This window comes from Lutzomyia longipalpis, chromosome 4 (genome assembly GCF_024334085.1).
Source record: "Lutzomyia longipalpis isolate SR_M1_2022 chromosome 4, ASM2433408v1".
Classification (NCBI taxonomy): Eukaryota; Metazoa; Arthropoda; class Insecta; order Diptera; family Psychodidae; genus Lutzomyia; species Lutzomyia longipalpis.
Genome location: NC_074710.1, coordinates 1,781,734 through 1,802,332, shown reverse-complemented (window position 1 = coordinate 1,802,332; position 20,599 = coordinate 1,781,734). Strand labels below are relative to the sequence as shown.

Genomic DNA, 20,599 nt, shown 5'->3' with positions numbered 1-20,599 from the left:
TTTCGTTCCTAAGAAAAAAAAAAGTTTTCTTTTAAGCTTCAAATGTATTATGTACTTCATATTGCCAACAATATTTCCTAAACAACCAAATGAATTTATGCATTTTCTCATTAATTTTCCTTTTTTATTAATACGGGTTTCATCCATTTTAGATGATTTCCCTTTTACAAATAAGTTTGTTTTTAACACTCGGAGGACTTTACTGGTAATTGCTACCAATTGGAACCTTAAAATCGTCACAGAATAAAATCTATTGGACTTATCTCGATGAATTTAGCATCTATGTGTAGGGAATTTTAAATACTTTCAGATAGCAGAAAGAAAATCTCAAGAAAAGTCTTTTCCTTGGAAGATAATTAAGGTCAAAGTCAGAATCCAACGCGGAGGATCAAATTGGTAATAACTACCAGTCAAAATCTCATACATTTTAGCCATTGTTTTGAGGTTATGTTTCCCCATATTTCCCAAATAAAGTACTCTTGTTCACTTTTCCTTGGTGAAAATCATTAATATGGACTAATTTTATTGCCGGAAGTGACTAAAAAGTTACTTTAAGAATCAAAGGGAGCAATTTTGGACAAAATAAAATATATTTTGTCTTTTGTGAAGTCTACAAAAGACATTTTATGAAGAGCAATTTTGAATAAAATATCTTTTGGGAGACTTTTGATATATTTTGTCGCCTTTTGTGACGTGTTTTTCTTTCGAGTGGAGAGTTTACAGATGGAAAAAATAAGAAGAAGATAACATTCCTATTAGGTTATGTTTACGTTTGGGGCAATTGAGCAATCTGAACTGAATCAATTTTTAGGGAAATTCAAGTCAAGCATGGTGTAGTCTATTAGGTACCCCAAGGATGTTGGGAAGACAAAAAAAACCATCTGACTTTTAGCTCATCAGTTCGATTTTCATTACACCAAGAAAATGTTAATGAGTCACTCTGATATGATTGTTTACATGAATTGATATTTCGTTTTTGCACATAAAAATTCGCATCGGGAACATAGGGAAGGGATCTCTGACCCAAAATCCTGATTATATAGGGTTAGAATTTGTCAGCGGTCTCCCAAATTTTTGCCGGAGACACAGAAATTCTCCATAACACTTTTGCCCAACACCGCGAAAAGGGAAAATGGACACAGCTAAATTGGCTGAATTTCATATCATTCAACAAATTCCCTTTGCACAAAGCTTCACAATTACCCGAAATTGCATTATTGTCCATTGCTATTTCGAGAAACATGACAGAAAACTTCTAAAAAATGCAACGCGTAAACACCAATTTGACAAAAGATTTTGATTTTATAAAAGCACCTCGACGAGATGCTTGTAAAACACAAAATATTTCTTGTGTAATGTCTAAATTATTTTGTGAAAAATTACAATTCTCCTGTAAAAATCTTTTGTGGAGACGTTCTCACAAGATTGTCAAAAGATTGACACAAAAAATCTTTTGTCTTTTGTCTAAAATTGCATTAAATGTCAAAATTTTTCAGTTTTTCAAAATATTTCACCTTTTATTGTACCTAAAATTGCAAAAATTTCTTTTGTGGAGAGATTGACAAAAGTTTTAGAGAAATATTTTGTGCAAAATTACATTTAATGTCAAAATATTTTGTATTTTCAAAATATTTTGTCTTTTATTTTGTCCAAAATTGCTCCCAAAGTTTGTGATGATTTAGGCGCAATAATAAATTATGTCAAATTGTAGCTAAAAAGTCGTTTGAATTGGCAATTTTGCATCGATTCGACGCAATTTTTTTTCCAGTGACGATTTTCTCAATTAAATATTTAGTAATTAGGTGCAGGAATGCTTGTAGAAGATCAAGAATTAGTGAAACTTTCGATCCTCGTTCAATAAACTGATTAATAATTAATTATTGAGCATATTTTATCAGCTGGTAGCTATTACCAATTTGATCCTCCGCGTTGTGCCAAATGTTGGGTCCTCCAAGTGTTAAGGATACTACAGTACATCAAATAAGTATGGTTTCTCGCCTTCTCTACTAGAGGTTCTATAGGTGGCGATTTTCCCTTAATTTGCTGCGGATTCTGGCGGTTTGATACTCCTCGTCCAACATCGGTTTCTGCCAGGACATTTTTCCACGGGCTTGGTGCTCATCCTTAGTTGCTTCCGGAAGATTTCTTGTACTTGCTGACGGCTTGCAGAGTAGTTACCTTACGTGACTACTTCTGAACCTTTTTTTATGACTCAACCTACAATCATAGATGGTTAATTCGTTTCCGGCTCAAAGGACCAAATTGTCCTAGAAAAAGTCTATTTTTTTGCTATATTTTACACTTTATTTGCCCTTTTTAATCAAATTACAAACAAAAAAACAAATTGGTAAACTTTCTCATAATGATCTCCAATCACACTCAATGTGATTCGGGAATCACATGCAAGAAGTTCAGAATCTTGGTGAAAATGAAAGACCCCTTGGAAGCCCGCGCGTCGGCTTTTACCTGTCCACAGGTGATTCGGATTCTCCAGTCATTTTGTGTGTGCCTTCAGTCTCTATCACCCTTCCCTCGGACACGTAGCAAAAGGCAGAATTTTCCCCCAAAAAGCCGTGAATACTGGCTCCTTGGGCACAGAAATAGTGATTGCTCCATTTTTTCCGTTAAATCCTTTTGCACCTGTGATACCTGGGCGCCACAAAATATTATTTTTGTTACTCTTATTTACCTCTCCCTCCCTCGGAATTTCCCGTGAACTTTTTTTGTTGTGCAAGTGTGTGTGTGTTTTGGACGCAAAGTGCATTGAAACTTGAGCAATTCCATTAAAAATAATGACGATTCCGCTTCGGTACCCCCAGTGAGACGTTGGAAGGCTTATTCTCCTCTATAGACATTTTTTCCAGCCCAAAAGTGGCACTGAGAGTGCTGGGGCGCAACAAGTGGTTCGAGACACTCTCGCAGAATTAACGGTACCTGTTGCGTCCGCAGACTTTAGCTCTCCTGGCGTGACACGCGTTATAAGCGAGGGGGCCCACAGGGATTGCCGTGGTAAGGCACCTTCGTGATTATCTCCGTGGAGTACCTGGTGGAGCATCAGAAGTGAAGAGACAAATTGACCAATAAGACAAGAAGATCGTGGACAATTTCTCTCTCTCTCCAAGAGTTACCTTTGGGTGTGTATTGGTTAAAATCATCATCAAATCATCCACACAGTACGATGCAAAAATGTTACAAACACAAATCTTTCGTTTTTGAGATTTTCTCCAAGAAGGAAATCGCTAAAAAATGATTTAATTTTCTTTTAAATGGTTCTAAGATCCCCTTAAGAACTAATTGAATAGTTTTTCACTAAAAGGCCCAAGAAGGTGGTGAGACTTTAACTTTTATTTACATAATGTGAAAAGGATTGTATGCACGAAAAGTATCACTGAAAATAAAACCCACAGTGGTGCTTTGTTTAACATCTTGTTCAATTTTTTCGTTAATTTAGTAATTTTTAAATTTTAAGATCGATTCTATTTAAAATCTTTTATTTTTCTTTTAAGATTTTCAATTTTTAAGATTATTACAATACGGTTTTCTTTTTAAATTGTATACTATCATCGTAAAATAAAAGATTAACTATTTAAGAAATCTTACAGAAAGATCTTTAAAATTTCTTGAAAAGATGGAGTATACAATTCTGTCAAACATAATTTTAATTTCTTCACTTTAAAGTTGCTGTAAGAATTTAACATTTGGTGTTTTTTTAATTGTTTTTCATTCGAGTTTAAAAAAAATGAAAACTAAAAGTTCTACTGACCCAGTAATTTTTCATAAAGGTTTTTAAAAGGTTCTACAAAAGTAATTTTCATTTTAAAAGAAGAAAAAACTGTCAAAAAACATTTTGATTTGCAAAAAAAGAAAAGATTTTCAACAGAATTGCCTCTTTAGTTTCTTTTGTTTGTCAAAATCTTAAATTTCTTCAAAAATCTAACAAAACTGTTTAATATCATAAGAAAAGGAAATAAAATTTTTGACACAATTCACCTCCTCAATTTAAACTTAATTATAACAAGATCAGAAGAATTTTTTTTATATCATTGCTTTAGCTAGATTTTTGTCTACAGGGAGGGGGTTTTATTTTTTAAAAGGAAAATTATTCCTTAAAATTACTGAAATGCTAATTTTAAGCATAAATTATGATAAAGTTTTATTAATAAACCTCTTTTTTTAATTTAATTTTCCTCATTTGAATATTCTATTTTTAACACAATTTTCCCTGAATATTTTACCGAAACGAACCGAATATTTTAACTGATAAGTTTGAACAAAAGTCATTAGAATTTAATGCAAATTACCCGAACTTGATTAAAAATTTTGGATTATATATTATTAAGTATTTAAAAATATATTTTGTGAAGAAACTTACAATTTTTACCATCAAGGCTGATATGTCGTGATCTTTAAGACTTTAATTAATTTTTTACTCCAAAAAGAAGCAAAATTAAAAATATTAAAAAAAGTCTTTTAAAATTATTAAATGAATGACATTGAGTTGCAAGGTCAAGATGCCCTTTTATATTCACTGAAGTGACCATGAATGAATATTTCTTACAATATAACTCTTAACTAATTAGCCCGAAATTCGTGTGCGGATATTTCAACAGAGAAAAACTATTTTATAGATTTCTTTTTAACAAAACATTTTCTTTTTATCTTGCTCATCATTTTTATTTTATTTCTTTTTGTTTTAAATCTTAAAGTTTAGGAAATTCGTCAAGATAGTCGTTAAAAGATAGGACATATAAGAAGAAAATCTTTTTAATTATTCCAGACACATTACGTAATGAAAATATCTGTTTTTTCGTATGAATGAATAATCTCTCAATTAAAGTTTCGTTTTTACTTGTATTTTGTATCTATAAGTTAGAAGTAGGTTTTGGATTAACCCATTTTTGTCAGTTTGTAGGATTTTTGACTGATTTAAATTAATCTTTCATAAATTATAGTTTCTGATTGAAAGAAAGTGTTTTTTTTTAATTTATCTGGAATTTAAAGAAATATTTTTTATTGAGAATAGAATAATTTTTAAAATTTCTTGTTTAAATTATTCTTTTTTAAAACAGATCAGTTCTCTTGCTGAAACATCAGTAAATAAAAAAAAAAAGAATTAGTATTCTTCCTAACTGGTTAACGGTTTAAGGAAGACGGTGAAGACAGAACCATTTCAATTTAAAGAAAAATTGCAAAGAATCTAAGAAAACTTTATTTTTAAATTAATTCAATTTTAAATTTCAAAATATAAAAAAAACATTTTTGCATCCTACTGTGGTTGGGTGCGTTGATGAAGACGCACACACGAAGAAGTTTCGGAAGATTGAGGTGAAAATACGCAGGGAATTTCTCTTGAAACAGTGTGGCTGTATTTTATTTCTCCCATCCACTCTGACCAAACGATTGTGAAGAAGCTCGGGGCGCAGGAGGGTGCGCGCACCTTTTCTACATCTTACCCACCGAGCATTACGTAACGCCACAATCTTCGTGTGGACGTCGGAGGGGAAGGTGAAAAAAAGCAGTGAAGAAAATCAACAAATCATCAATGGCAACAGAATACTCAATAACCAGTTCTTCTGGATTCTGACTATACGCACATCACATTATCCCCCCGAATGGGAGGCTCAGGTGGTACCGGATATTGTAGTACAGTCACTCAAAGGAATCCCTTAAATTACGGAGGATAGTGTTAGAAAAAAAAAGAAAGAATTCTCCCTTTAAAGAAATAAGAAGAGAATTAATTGAAAGGAGGAGTTTGCAAGTACAAGATTGCTTGTTTATTGTGAAAATATGCTGATGCCGGGCCACGTTGTCTCCCTGTATGTGGCCACATGCGGGCTAGGTGGATCCGGACTTGGATCAGACGAAAAGGAAATTGTCCTTCTTGTCTATGTGATCATCGATGCCAGTACATCAAATGTAAGTTTCGAGCACATTTTCTTATTTTTCTTCTTTTAAATTTTTTTTTCATTTATTTAAATAACATAACAATAAAATAACTTTAAAGAGACGTGCACTTGTAACACACGGAGAAAGTATCTCCTTTGTGGAATTTTTTTTCTTCGAGAAATCCCTCATGTTGGTGCAAAATACCATACGTGCACTAAAAGAGTCATAAATCAAGTACCTAAAGTACCTTCTTCCACAACACTATAAGCAAAATAAGGTGATGACAGAGGTTGTGTCGCAGTAAGTTTGCTAACGGAATTCTCACAGACTGAGGGTTATTGATGAGAACACGAAGAAACTTATAAGATTCCGAACATGCGTAGTAATTTTCCCAATAAGAATCTCACTGAAAAGGTCTTCCTTAAGGGGGTTCTCTTTTGAGATCTGATGAAATTAAATGTTTTTATTTTTTTTTTGGGTTTTTCTTAAACTTGGTTTTCCGGTCTTGGCCACATTCAAAAACTTATTATTGAAGAGTAAGAAAATCACTTTCCTCAAAACACAAAGGTAAGTTTTTCTCAGGATATATCGAATGGATTTTGATGGGGTAAAAAGCAAATGAATGAGGAAGGATTAGCGGAGAATGTACCGGAACAGATTTTTGAATTTCCACTCAGAAGCTGAGAAATGTCGATAAATATTCTTTTTGATTTTTCTCAACTTCTGAGCCGAAATTCAAAAATCTGTTCCGGTACATTCTCAGCTAATCATTCCTGTTTAATTTGCTTTTTACCCCATCAAAGTCCATTCAGTTGGTCTTGAGAAAAACCCTCCTTTGTGTTTTAGAGCAGTTCTGTGGAAAAGTCGGTATATCTCAAGATTTTCAAAAATTAGGCTTCAAATGTAATCAACATCGGAAAACCAGGTTTAAGAAAAACCCCAAGAAAAATGACAACATTAAAAATATGTCAATTCCAACAATTTGTCCAAGAGACTCCTTTAGGAATTTTCAGGTGAAAAAAAAAACCTTGAAAAGACTTTAATTTATCTACAATTTTATTTGATTTTAACAAGATCAAAAGAAAACTTCAAGTTTTATTTTCTTCTAATCAATATTAATAAACCCTTATAAAAAACAAGATTAATGATCAAAAAGCAATTTTAGAGCACATTTACAGTGTAATTAATATTGTAATTTAAAAGTTAACAAATTGGATACGTTTTAATGACTTCCCCATAAAGATTATAGGGTGAAAGCCAATCGATTAAAATCGTGTAAAAACTCAAATGCAAAGTGTTAATTCGGCAATGAAATACAAACTAATCTTAAGATCTTTTCACGTTAAATTTAGGCAAAAAAAGAGAAGATAATTTCTGGGTTGTTTTTTGCAAATTTTATGTTTTTCATAACACTATTTAGGAGATTTTACAAATCATATTGCGATAATGTTTTATTAGAGATTGTTCAATGAAATAAAAATGTTATTTTTGGGTTATTTCTTAAATGGATTTTATCTTTATTTCTTACCAAAAAAAGAGGAAAAAAAGAGAAATTTTAAAAATATTATTGAATTTATAAGTTTTTTGGACAGAAACTGTTGATTGATCACCCTTAAAAATAATTTAGCAGAAGTAGGCAAAAGTTAGCCAATTTATTTAAAATGTCTCCAAACATTCTAATAACAGAAAGGAGTTTATTCATTTCTGCGTAGAAAAAATCCTCATTTGAGAAAACAATCAGAACAATTATTAAAAATCTCCAAAGAGACTATTCATTTTCAAGTACATAGTATCATTTGGGAAAAGCCGGAAAAATATTTGCACAAAAAATTCAAATGATGACGTCAACATTGTGTTTTTTTGTCTATACTTCATAGCACTGATATATAACTGATATATAAATTAGGATAAAAAGTCATTGTTAAATATCACAAAAGAAACATTAGTAAGAATGTTTCATGTATTTATTAGAGAGACAAAAAACATCTTTGTGACGTCATTCAATTGAATTTTTGAGAAAATCTTTGCAGGCTTTTCCCAGATAATTTCGGATGAAATTCGAACAGTTTCATTGACGATTTCTTTTATTCTTTTACCAATCTCTACAATATTCTGCATATATCTTTATTGTTCCATAAATGAAGAATTTTTCACTACAACGGTGAGTAAACTTCTTTATCCTTTTAAAAATAAAATTAAATAAAAGAGATTTTAATTTTAAAAGATTAAAGAGTTAGGAAAGAAATATTAGATAAAATTAATATTGTTTTTTGGGGGGCTCATCATATTCTAGAAGCTATTGAAAAGAATAAAACATCTCAAAGTTCTTTATTTCTTTTAAATTATACTGAAACATTGTATTTATATACTGAATTACAATTCATGTTTAATTAAATCAAATTCATCAATGAATAAAACATTTTTTTACACATTTTGTTTGAAATAAAAAAAAGATATTTCCTCTCACTGCCACTCAAAGAGAATTTTTTTTAGTTCCTTTCTGGGGAATTTGCATTTTTGAAGAATATATGGCTTTTTGGGGAGTTTATACTTCGGAAATGCAATGCGGGATTGAGGCAAATAGAACTCTTGAAGGATTTTTGAATAAATAAATTTGGAATTAGCTTCTAGGCGTTGATTTTGTTGTTTTTGTAAATTTATTCTATTAATTTTAACCCTTTTAGCTGCTTATTTTAGGGTTTTACTCTCTCGAAAAAACATTTTTTATCGTTGAAACATTTACATAACATTTTGAACTTCCTGGCGGGAAATGTGCTATAGAGAAGATTAATTTTTTTCATCTATTCAAAATGGTTTCTTCGGTTGTTGAGTTTATTAAAAGTAGGTTCAGAGGTTACGCATTTGACTTGCAAAGGTGCAAAGTTCTTCTTCAATTTTCCATTGTTCCTCATTTTCTTTTTTCCCCCTCTCACTCCCATATTGTTGTGCCTACATAAAGAGCTCCTTTGGCGTAGAATTGTTGAAAAAGAAAAGAATGAAAAAAAAGCTCACAAGAGACGTTCTATTGAACACTTTGGGGACTTTATACAATGTGCTACATAAATATCGGGTTGATGGGGAATATTTAATGAAAAACAAGGCTTTTTTGGTTCTCTAAAAATAACTAAGAAGTAGCCGTGTATTGTATGTAAGGCGCGTAAAAATTTGTCATCAATCTGCGACCCTTTCTTTGGAGTTAAGATTCTAAATCACTTTTGTTAAAGAATTTTTTTCTCCTTTGAGATGAAGGGCACAATGTGAGACACAAGACGTGCCATTTGTTATGAGGATAGCTCCCAATTGAAATGGGATTCGCGAGTGGAAAAAAAGTGGGCGTCACGTTTCATCTTATTCTCCAGCAGGGGCCAATTTGTCCAATATATAAGCAACATTATTGCTTGGTGAATGGATCTCACACAGTCTGCTTGCTATCGTATAAATAGAACAAAGTGCTGACTTTTCGGGGGATGCCACATTCATAATTGGTTGACTGTGTGCAAGGGAATCTCCTCCTTCATCGCACATAAGAGCGCAAGCGTTTGGCTGTTCAATTGGCTGTGCTTTGAATACACTCACGATCAGAAAATTAAGGACACAAATAAATTTCTCATAATGGATAAAATTCACTGCTACCTACGGCTTAAGCTTCTTAAGCCAGGCTTGAGATTTCTAAACTATCCTTTTCTAAAGCTAGGTTTAAATTAACTGTAAGTTTTTTTTAGGATAGACGTAACATTTTCAAGAAAATTTGAAAAAAAAAACGGATTTTCAGTCATTATTGGACTAATTAAACTTTTTAAAGCCTCAGAGATAAAAGGCTCTGGCTTTTTTTTAACTATACATAAAGGCCTTTACTTTTTAGTATAGAATAGGACTAAGTTTATTTACTAACTAGGCCAGTTTTTTTTAAGCAGACATATTAGTTTTTTAGGCAGGATTGAGTTTTAAGTAAAAGTAATGCTGAATTTCAGGGTAAAATTCAGTACTAAGTCCAGCTTAATTTGAAAAATGGAAAACAACTTAAAACTGGCGTAAAATATAACTTAATAATAACTTTAAAAATTCAACCCTAGCTCAAAAACCTACAAATTCTTGTAGTGTAGTCCTAAAATAACTTTAAAAAAATTTAATCTGACTTGTTAATGAGTTTCTCACTCAAAGTTTTGTTCAGTTGAAACTAAGCCTATTTTAGCCTTGAAACCTTTCAAGCCTGACTCTAACAAAGCTCTGCCTAACAAATTTAAGCTAGTTTAGCTTAAAAAGGCTGACTTCAAAAACGTAGGTATAAGCTGGATTTATTATTAAGTTTCTGCAAATGGATTATTCTATCTATCTATTTATATGGAAAGAAATTCTTGCTAGCTTTGCTAGAACCTTCAGCAAGTGAATTTATAACTTTATAAAATCTTCAAATTGATTTTATTCTTGTGTCACTTCGTGTAAATCTGCAAAGTGCATGTGTTTTGGCATTTGATCACACATATGTGTGAGAATTGGCGTGCGAATGGGGGGAAAAGTATAAATTCATCTATGTGCGCTAATGTATGCGAAGTATCGTAATTGCAGGTACCTATATAAAGTGCAACTTTGCAAAAAGAAAAAAAAAGAGAAAAACTCCATGTGGAAAACAATCATTGATATTTTTCTTCACCTCCGCGTGGAGATAAGGCGCACTCGGGTAGAGTGAGAAAATCAATTTAGAATTCCCCGCAAATGGGAAAAACGTTTTTTTTTTAGATTCTGAAGGGAAAAATATTCAATATATTCTCATGCTAAGAGAGAGTATAAAAAATGAGAAAAAGAAATTTTAATATTTTCTGCGATAATGGTTGTAAAGTGTTTTATTTAGCGTGGAAGAATGAAAGAGAATTAATAAATAAAAATATTTATTAATACCTCTCTTTGAGTCTTCTGCAACCAAATGACAGCGAATATAATTGCGTAACTATTTTACAAATAAATTAAAAAATCTAAAAAAAAAGAGTGGTATTGAATGAAGAGAAACTCCTTGTATGAGATGTCAGAAGTATCATGATTGATTTCAATTTAATACCTCTATAATTTTTGTAACAACAACACAAGAATTTGGCTTTTTGGTTACATCGGAAAATTTTGCTCGTTACCAATTAACTATATACATATCCTATACCTATATCATCTATATAGTATCTCTTATAGCATACTTTCGCCTTAAATTATTATTTAGGGGAATATTAATAAGTTTATGGTTAAAGTCACAAAATAAAAATAGGCAATTAGATACTATATCTATATACCACAAACTCCATCGACGTTTAAGCTTTCATAATCCCTCAGGCTGGCGCTTTGGTGTCCGCGTCTCAAAGAGCCAATTTGTCAAAATAATTAAATGTTATGACAATTGTTACGATATTGGTTTGCAGTCTTATTTGGTTTTTTCTTTCACCTCCATGAGTGGACTTCACTTCATTTGGTGCATTTTAGCAATGAAATTGGTCATGACGTGTTTAGAAACTCCATAACTGCAATTAACGGCCATTTATGAAAGAAGGTGGTATGAACGATTTTTGTATACTTTTCATTTTAAAAATACCTTCAGTACAAATTGCTTTACCCTCAATATTAAAGCTGTTTCAAAATTAAAAAAGAAAAAAAAAGATAAAAAAGGTCTTTCGTTTTAAATTAAATAAAAATAAATATCTATCGAAACTATAAAAGAAAATAAGAATAAGGAATTAAATGACATTTGGATGACAGTTGTATACTTTTAAGGTTATGGTGGTTATCCTCTTTCACATGCGAATTTCCACTTTGATTTTTTCATTGAAACTTTAGAGTTTTTTAAAAATTAAAATTACTACAAAGATCCACAAAAGAGAGCAAATTTTTTGATACATTTCTTAAGGAATAATATTGCTTTATTGTTTTAAAATGAGGTAAAGTCTTAAGAATGATAACTTCTTTGGGGCCGATTCTGTTAAAAAGCTTTTCAAACAGCACGAATGATCTTTTATTTATTTTGACAGTTTTTGTTATATCGCCTTTTTTCTTTCTGCAACAACCAACTGTCATAATCTTCAAAAAATGACAGAATTGATCCTAATTTCAAACTTGTAAACGAAGAAAACATTCTTTAATATATTTTTGAATATTTGTGGATTTTCCTTGTAAAATTCTCTTATTTCTAATGCTCACAGAACAGAGATTAATTTCTAACCAATAACTTCTCACTCCAGACTGTGTTCCAAATGTCAAAATTCAAATTCAATTTGTCAGTTGATAAACATTTATAAAAAAAAAAAAGATTTTTCTTTGCAATTTGTTTTGTAAGAAATGATGTGAAAGTCTTTTCATAGACTAATCGTCAATAATTTTATTGCGTTTTTATGAAGTATCTAAATTATTAGCAATTTACCTGTAATGAGAATTGAGATAGAATCTCCCAGAATCACCATATGTGCGATTTTCTAAAGGTATAGAATAGAATAACCAATCTGTACATGCTTATTTGCGCTATCGCTCTCAACCATCAATATCCTATTTTCTAAGAATTTCTCGAGTATTTGAATAAAAATTCTTACACAAAATGTGTATTTGTGGGTCTCTTTTGTAGTTATATTGAGGAGAAAATTTATTTTTTAAGCAAAACACTAATGACTCTTATTTGTGCAGTGCTTAGTGGCACGAAGAGATGCACAATTCAAGTGGAATAATAATAATTGATGATGATGGTGGAAGCCTTGAGGAATAATTTGAGACACTGCTGTGTGTATGCTATGTAGGTATATATGCATACTATTTATTAAAAATTCTAATGCTTAAGTTTGAAAATATCGAAGAAATAAAAATTCCCCAAGAATTGACGATTGTCGGGAGGGGCAAGAGGGGGAAGAGTGAGAGAGAAAAAATCTTTCCCATTGACTTTTGCATACACTTTACCTCCCAAAGCCATCAGAAGACTATCTCTCCTTCATATAGAATGCTATCTATGGCAATTATGTATATTGACGGGGAGAATCTATTTGAATATAAATTACGCACATACAACACTTGGGATTGCTTTTAATAGTCACTCACGTATATAGCACTTGTGCTGTGACTCTTAATATATATTTGAGTGTGGTACAGAGAGAGAGGACAAAAGGTTAAGGATACAATTCCGCGGCTGTGCTGAGGAGATTTTGTTATTCACATACGGTGTGATGTTACATCTCAATCTTACACCGCACTGTGTGTACCATCTTTGTCTAGTTGACCCTAATTATTCATCCAAAGTGACAATTACAGCGACTTCTTATACAATTGCAATATTATTGAAATTATTACCAACACGAGTGGACATCAAAACCATAATTAACATTGTTATTTCTCTAAGTACCCAACTATCTTCCACTTGGCTTTAATATCTTTATATTTTCGTAATATATTCCTTGAAATTTGTTTGGTTGCTTCGAATGTTTTGAGAAAGATTTAAAAAATATTTATTTTTGTAGTGTTCGGAAAACTTATGAAATAAAATAATATTTGAATTTGGCGCGCTCTCGAAGTGGTGAATTCGAGTGGTGAAAATAGAGAATGTGGGGAAAAAGGAATGATTTGGTGGCAAATATGACAGAACGGATAGAAGCGTACAGTAGTTCTACAAAAAATTAAAGATTTCCTGTCCAAAAAAAAATTTGGGGTCGATTCTGATAAAAATATTTTCTAAACCTTCTCTTTTCTACATAAAAATTGTTATAAGATTTTGACAGTTGATATTTTTGAATTGTTAAATTGTTAATTCAAAAAAGAAACAAAAAAACACTAAATTTATTGTTCAAGAAATCAATTAGAAAGCTCCCTAAAGAGCTCTGGAAAAATAAATTTTCTTTAAAAACACTACTAAGCAAACTGTCAAAGTCTTGTAAGATTATCCTTTATATACCGAAAAACTTATAACTGACGAATTTTGAAAGAAGAAAATAAGAGATTTCCAACTGAATCAACGTCTTTGTAACAGAATCAATTCAAACATTTAGAAATTTGCAATAATTTAAGCATCAAGGTTTTTTTGTGTCATCAGAAAGCGGGTAAACTCCTTTAGTTCTTGACATTCACGCCTCTTGCGGCAATTCCTCGAACTTACAATGTCTTCTTGTAGTCTCCTTGCTAAAGAAATAAAAAGAAGTTAAAGCACATTTTGTTTTGTAATTCCTCCTCAAAACTTCCAAAGCAACTGGTTAGTCGAAATAAACATAATATAGGTATAAGAAATTACGTCGAATATTAAAACTAATGAGGCGTGATATAAAAGTTTTATTGAGAGTTTGCGGTGTTATTAATTTCAAGGATTAAATGAAAATTTTTGACAAAGTGTTGCTGAGGTAGTGAGAAAAACCATCATCATCATTACATTTTATTGCGTGCTAAAAGATTAAGTAGCAAAAACTCACACTTTTCTTCATCTTATCTCCCATAAATCTCATGTTATGTAAAACAAAAAAAAAATCAAGTAAATTCGCTATTAAAGCCATCTTCTTTCATTTTTTTTTGACTTCTTGTTAACCGCTTCTTTGTTGTCTCTTAGACAGAATACTTTTATTTTGTTTAGGTAATTTATATTGGTCATGCGGAGGGGAAATAAGCACAAAACTCAACCACTTTATTTTGTGTTAAATCATAAATATTTTGTCTGCTTAAGCCACGGTGTGTACGTACGTAATATGAAAAACTTTAAAATAATTAACTGTGATTACCCAGAAGTTTTTGCATGCTATTGCATTAATTAATGCTATAATCGCACCTTTGAGCAATCTTACTGTTTCTTCTTTCGGATGATGCCGCTTTGGTTGGAGAAAAAAGAAGTCGTTGAGGTGCTTTTTTTTCTGAAGAAAAAGATCTTTTTTTTTTCGGCTAATCTGTATGCGGTTGCAAGTGAAACTTATATTGCTTCCAAAAGGTCATCATATTGTGTTTTTTTTATTAAAAAAAAAATGTTGTTAAGACGTCTGTGTGTGATGTCAGGTGATTAAAATTCATTCTGCAGCTGAAAGTAAAAAGGAAAAAAAATCAGTGTAAATGTCTCAACATTTTGTTATAAAGATGCGCAAGACAGGTACGACGACGATGCATGTGCGCGCGCCGACAACATCTTTAAAGTCGTTAAGAGATGCGGTGTGACTAGAAAGAAGCTCACACCTCAGTCATAATTGATTAGCTAAAATATACTTGAAAATTTGTGGTTTATTTTTACTCTTTCGCAGCTACACTTAAATAGAAATTAATATAATTCGCATTTTGCGGTAAATTCAGCATACGCTAAGACTGAATCATAAGTCTTGTAATTTTTATTAATAAACTGAATTTCATTCACGTGAACATATCATAAAGGTTTGTCTATATCCGGGATTGTGTTTGCATGATCATTTATATTGCCTCTTTTATGGCATCCTCATTGATTTATTGGAAATTTCCTGCAAAAGAATGCAGGTATTTTGTAGGGTGAAGTTGTTGCTAAATTTTCAATATTCTTCACTAATATGGTTCTTCGGTAAATTCATAAAAGATGTTGTAAAAATTTTATTTTCTTTTTATTTTTTTGTAAAATTTCCTAATAAAAGAATATTATTAAAGTTATTTGTACGATATTAAATCATTCAAGACCATACAAGTTTTCCATTTTCCAACAGAATTAATTGGAAAAAATTCAACAAATCCTCATCATTGTTCATTGATAAACATTATAGGCTATTAGGCTCACCCCACTTCTCTGATTCTCTCCGATAGATATTTGCGTAAAAACTACGTCCAGTTAACCTATAGTTCTAGCTGATCTACTTTACAGTTCTATATTCCAAAACAACATGACGGTTGATTTTCAAAATAATTCTTTGAAGTATTATTTAGGTAGCCAACATTTTAGTATGTTGAAGCTACCATTGAGACCTCCAACGATAGTTAGTCATTGCTAGCTCCAAAAGCTAGCTAATCACTTGCTAGCTTTTCTTGAAAATAAAATATAGATACTTTAAGGACCAATATTTACAGGCCTATATCTTCAGTTCTGCGTAAGCTTGAAAGATCTTGTCTGCAATTATCTAGAATATTCTAAATCAATGGTTTCTAAGTTTTATGCGGTCGTGAAAGGGTTAATAAAATCAGGAAATATTAAGAAATCATTTTTTCCTATTCCTTCAGTGTTTGATTCCGTCTGGATCCGGGTTTAAATAACAAAAAAAATCCAGAACATTGCCTGTCATATCTGATTCTTAATTAACTTTTGCAGAAGTAGTAAAGGGCCTTCGAGACACTCCAACATGAGGGCATTATTACACGTTAGAGTGTATCAATTTAACGATACAAGCATTCCCCAAAAATTTATCGCAACATGTATTAACGTATTATTATGTTGCAGTAATTCAATCAAAAACCATAGAATATGTTCTTTGAAATTGCACCGAAGTTTATGGATATTGTTTTATATAGTCTGCGAATGTATATAAATTCTTCTTGCTGAGCAACAAGATAATAACTACAAGGTCTTCGAAAAAATTTCACGCACTTATTGGTGGTGGTTTTGAGAATCGTCAATTGCCACAAGAAAACCAGCTTGTTTGGGCTCTTTTTTTCTTTTATTTTGTTTCTTTTTTTTTGCTTTTTTTACAATCGGATTTACCATGAGACTCTCACAGTAGGACTCCCGGCGTTACATAATTATTGCACATACAAAAAGAAATTCAACTTTAGCTGTGTGAGCTTTTTTGTATTTTATTTTCTCATATAATATACCTCTTTGGTCGTCTCTATAGTCATATGAGCACAGTATAGGTATATGAATATATAGAATATTAAAAAAAAGAAAAATAAACGCATGGTGTTGGAAAAGACTTTTCGTCTTGGTGCGCACAACTTGGTCAGCTGCAATCGTGCAAAAATTCTTTCCACACATTCGATTTGGTCAAGTGTAATTATTCTGGTGTATTTTGCATTGCGCAAAAACGACAAGAGGAACAAGTCATGACACTTTTAAAAAATTGCTCGAGGGGAATTAAAAAGCGACCAAAGTTGAGATTTTTCTTTTTATTTTGTCTTTAAGAAAAAAGTAAGACGTTTCATGTATTTAATGCGTTATAGAAGAGACAAATTGGTCGTGGTACATAAGCGTACAATGATGGCCATAAAAGGGCGCCATAGTGTTCTTCTCAAAGGCCCCCCTCTTGTAGAATATAATAAACAAATGATGGCACGTTTTTTTTTTTTAAGCAAAAAGGCACGAAATTCAACTAAAAAAAATCTTAAGACATCGTTGGATGTTTTTTTTTTACGAGATTCTTCAAGAAGTATTTATTATTCTCCAATCAACCTTACCCATAAACCATCATGAGACGGGAAAACCTTTGAATTGACGCGCCAAAATAACTTAATTGACTCAATAGTATGAAAAATAGGTAAAAGAATAATAATAATTTCATATTTAACTGAAAACAAAAATAAGTAATTTAAAAAAAAGAAAAAAATTCGCGATAAATCACCCTGATAAACTTCTCTCATAACGTATTGAATAAGACAAACAATATGAATAGTCTAAAATGCTATGTAGGTAGGTACATAATGTTGCTATTTAGTAAGACAATTGTTCAATTTGCAGTACACTAACTAATAAATTAGGGACCGCTAATATTATACATATTTACAACATCATGCTAAATTTTACATGCACCACGACCGAATTGTGCTTCCGTGATTACCTACATAAGAAGCATAAATATTTTCGCGAGGCAGAAGACAAATAACGTCAATTATTATCTCATTAAGGCTTTTTCCTTCGTCCAAGAACGATGTTTCCTTGGTGAATTTGAAGAAGAAAAAAATTGCACAGTTTTAGCCAATTCTACGGTTCATTTTCTTCGCTTGCGTGAAAATTAAAACTTCAAGAACTTCTTATGATAATTTCTGTTTTATTTAAAGACTTTTTTTTGTAGTCAATATCCACCACAATGGAGGGAACCATTGAGACATTCACTTTGTTTCTTTTTTCTTCTTCTTAATTTAAAACAAAAATACTTTGGCAATAAAAGAATTTTTAATTTTGACATTGAAAAGTCAGATGCAATTACCAACACTGCAAAAATGGAAATATTCCATTGCGACAGAATAAAAAGAATTGCAAGGTAGTTACGACTAAGAGCCAAAACATGTTAATTTATTTTGCAGAACAGCAGGGAATTCGTCTAGAGACTCTCTGTAGAGCAAAGATTAAGAGGAACGGTAATTTGTCGTTGAAGTAAAATAGCGAAAATACTCTAAAAGGCCAATCAAGAACAAGATTTCTTTTAAATTAAAAATAATTTAGGTTATTCGCGTCATGCAAAAATCTCTTAAGCTAAAGTATTATAGAGGAAACTGGGGCAGCTTGTTATTATACTACTAAAAAAATCAATTGAAAAGCTTTAGTGGAAAAGCGTCCACAATTTAGGCCAATAATGCGTTGTAATTTAATTTGTCAGTTTGTTTTGACTGTGGCTCCTGTTGTGGTCATTTCTTGAAGTTGATGTGTTCTCGTCATTTTAAAGGATTCTAAAAAATCTTCTTTAAAATTTTTTTTAAGGTTTAAAAAAATCAGTTGAGTGACATTTTAGTTATGACGTTTAATGCCTTGTTAAATTTCAAGGAAATTGAATGTTAACTTGCTCATATAGTGAGTCTCAACCTGGAATGTGGATGTTTGTCTAAACAGTTTAGTAAACACCATGAAAGTTAGACAGTTAATATTTTAAAAGAAATTATTTTAAAACCAAAGATTACTTGAAGAATTAATAAATAAAAGATTTTTTAACTTAAAAATCGTGTCAAACGTTAGAAAAAATGTCAAACTTAAAGAAGAATCATTAAATGTCAAACTAATAAATGTCTTTAAAAAAAATTATGAAGAAAGTCACAGTCTACGTTAAAGCTTAGAATGAATCCGAATAGATTTCTTTGTGGCACTAAAAGCCATGAAAGGGTTAAAAAAAATTGCGAAGAACATAAATACACATGTTATTATTCGTTTTTAAAGAATTTCTTTATGGGTAAAACATATTTTACAGTTCGTAGCGATTAATTCAACATAAAGAACTTATGTTTAATCTTGGCTTTAAATTTAAGGGTCCATAAATTCAGGGCAAATTCTGATGTTAGCCATTAAATTTAGAGCAATTATGTTGCTAATTTTATGTGAAAACTTCACGAAGTTTTATAGTTTAAAACCCAAATGGGTCTTTAAATTAGAATTTAATCAAATTAAGCATAAATTGCTGAATTAATTTGTTTTATGATGATTTTTTTATCTGTTGCAGATTGTCGGTGTACAACAGTACCTAGTCCGTCCGGTGGGACAAATCAGCAATAAGGAGAAGACATCAGCGGAACAACCAACGTCACCAGATGATCCCATCTCACCTGAAATATCCATCACAGAGTCATTCCTTCAAGTGGCTGGGCGCCCACTCAGTGAAGTGATTGATCAGGTAAAATGTTGCATTCATTTTAACGTTCTTTGCATTTAGTTTAATTTTTCCACCACCCAATGTTGGTTTCATTTTATAAGGAAGCTTTGGAAGAAAAATAAGAAAAGAAATGAAAAATCTTTTTCACTCGAAATCTGAGACAGAATTTGACTTTTAAAACATCTTCTTGGTGATGAATACCATTCCCGCCAGTAGCTTAAATAGATGTTTACACAGAGATTTGTTTTATCTTTGCTGTGACACTCTTTCGCGTCTGTTGTGTCTCAAGACACCAATGTTACTGCCTTACATATTTTAGGTAAATTTTTTCTTCCATTTGGGTCTGGCTCAAAGCAAGGTCTCCTCCCGAAATTTCATATGGATGATTCCTTTTTTTCTTTTGCAAATTTCAATGACATTTCACTCTCTTTTCATGTAAAAAAAAAAACAGAAGAATTTTTGAATTCATCATCAATGAATGTCTCGCGCGCATGAGTATGTTTGGGAGAAATGATAACTCCATTGAATTCAATTGGTTGGAGTATATAAAGTATGTACCTTGTACCTGATTATGTGGGGTAGTTTGTGTGTGAATTATGCCATAAATATTGTCATTTCATTTTGTGTGCAAATGCTGATTTCGCGTCGTTTTCATTTTATACTTTTATGTACATACTCCATTCTATCACACTAAAATGCCATGTCACCCCGTGCTTTGAGTAACAATTATCGAAAGAACGAATGAGTTTATATGAAAAGAAAAAAATGTACATAATAAGGTGGAAGCTAAGAAAAGAAGGTGAAGCAAAAAAAAAGCCTCATCGTCAAACCCGTTCGTCTTTTACAAACAGTTAACTTTGAATATAAGAAGAAACCATCAAAGTGGTTGGATGTTTTGGGTATTGTTTCCATATATCCTCAGCATATGTATGCAACACATATATGTATATATTTTTTTTGTTATAAAAATGCTTTGCAAGTTTGATGACAAACAATGAGCGATTCACGATTTCGGCGAAATGCCCGCACATCTCTTATGCCAAAAAAAAGAACAAGAGTCAATTATTTCTTGGACCGTCTCTTGTACACCGCATGTTAACGCAAACAATTTCACAATTGCGTAATGACATACATTTTTTTTCGGAGGGATTTAATCTCGAATTTATGATCACCACCATTGCCGGTTTCAGGTACTTCAACATGATAAAACCACACAGGTATGCGATAAGGGGTATGAGAAGTATGGCAAAATGTAAGTAAAGACTTTT

At 31.5% G+C, this 20,599-nt stretch overlaps 1 protein-coding gene across 5 annotated transcripts in view; it reads left to right on the top strand.

Moving 5' to 3' along the window:
- The first annotated feature begins 2,447 nt into the window (after positions 1–2,447).
- The window catches only part of LOC129795488 (RNA-binding protein fusilli), a 51,721-nt gene continuing 33,569 nt past the window's right edge, over positions 2,448–20,599 (top strand). Inside the window, exons 1-3 of one of the 5 annotated variants that reach the window (XM_055836820.1) lie at positions 2,448–3,134; positions 5,412–5,916; positions 19,182–19,352. In XM_055836820.1, coding sequence (XP_055692795.1) covers positions 5,788–5,916; positions 19,182–19,352 — 300 coding nt within the window. In that variant the 5' untranslated portion in view covers positions 2,448–3,134; positions 5,412–5,787. Of the gene's footprint in view, positions 3,135–5,339; positions 5,917–19,181; positions 19,353–20,599 lie in introns of all 5 variants that reach the window. The other 4 variants (XM_055836818.1, XM_055836819.1, XM_055836821.1 and 1 more) reach the window with 4 other exon arrangements.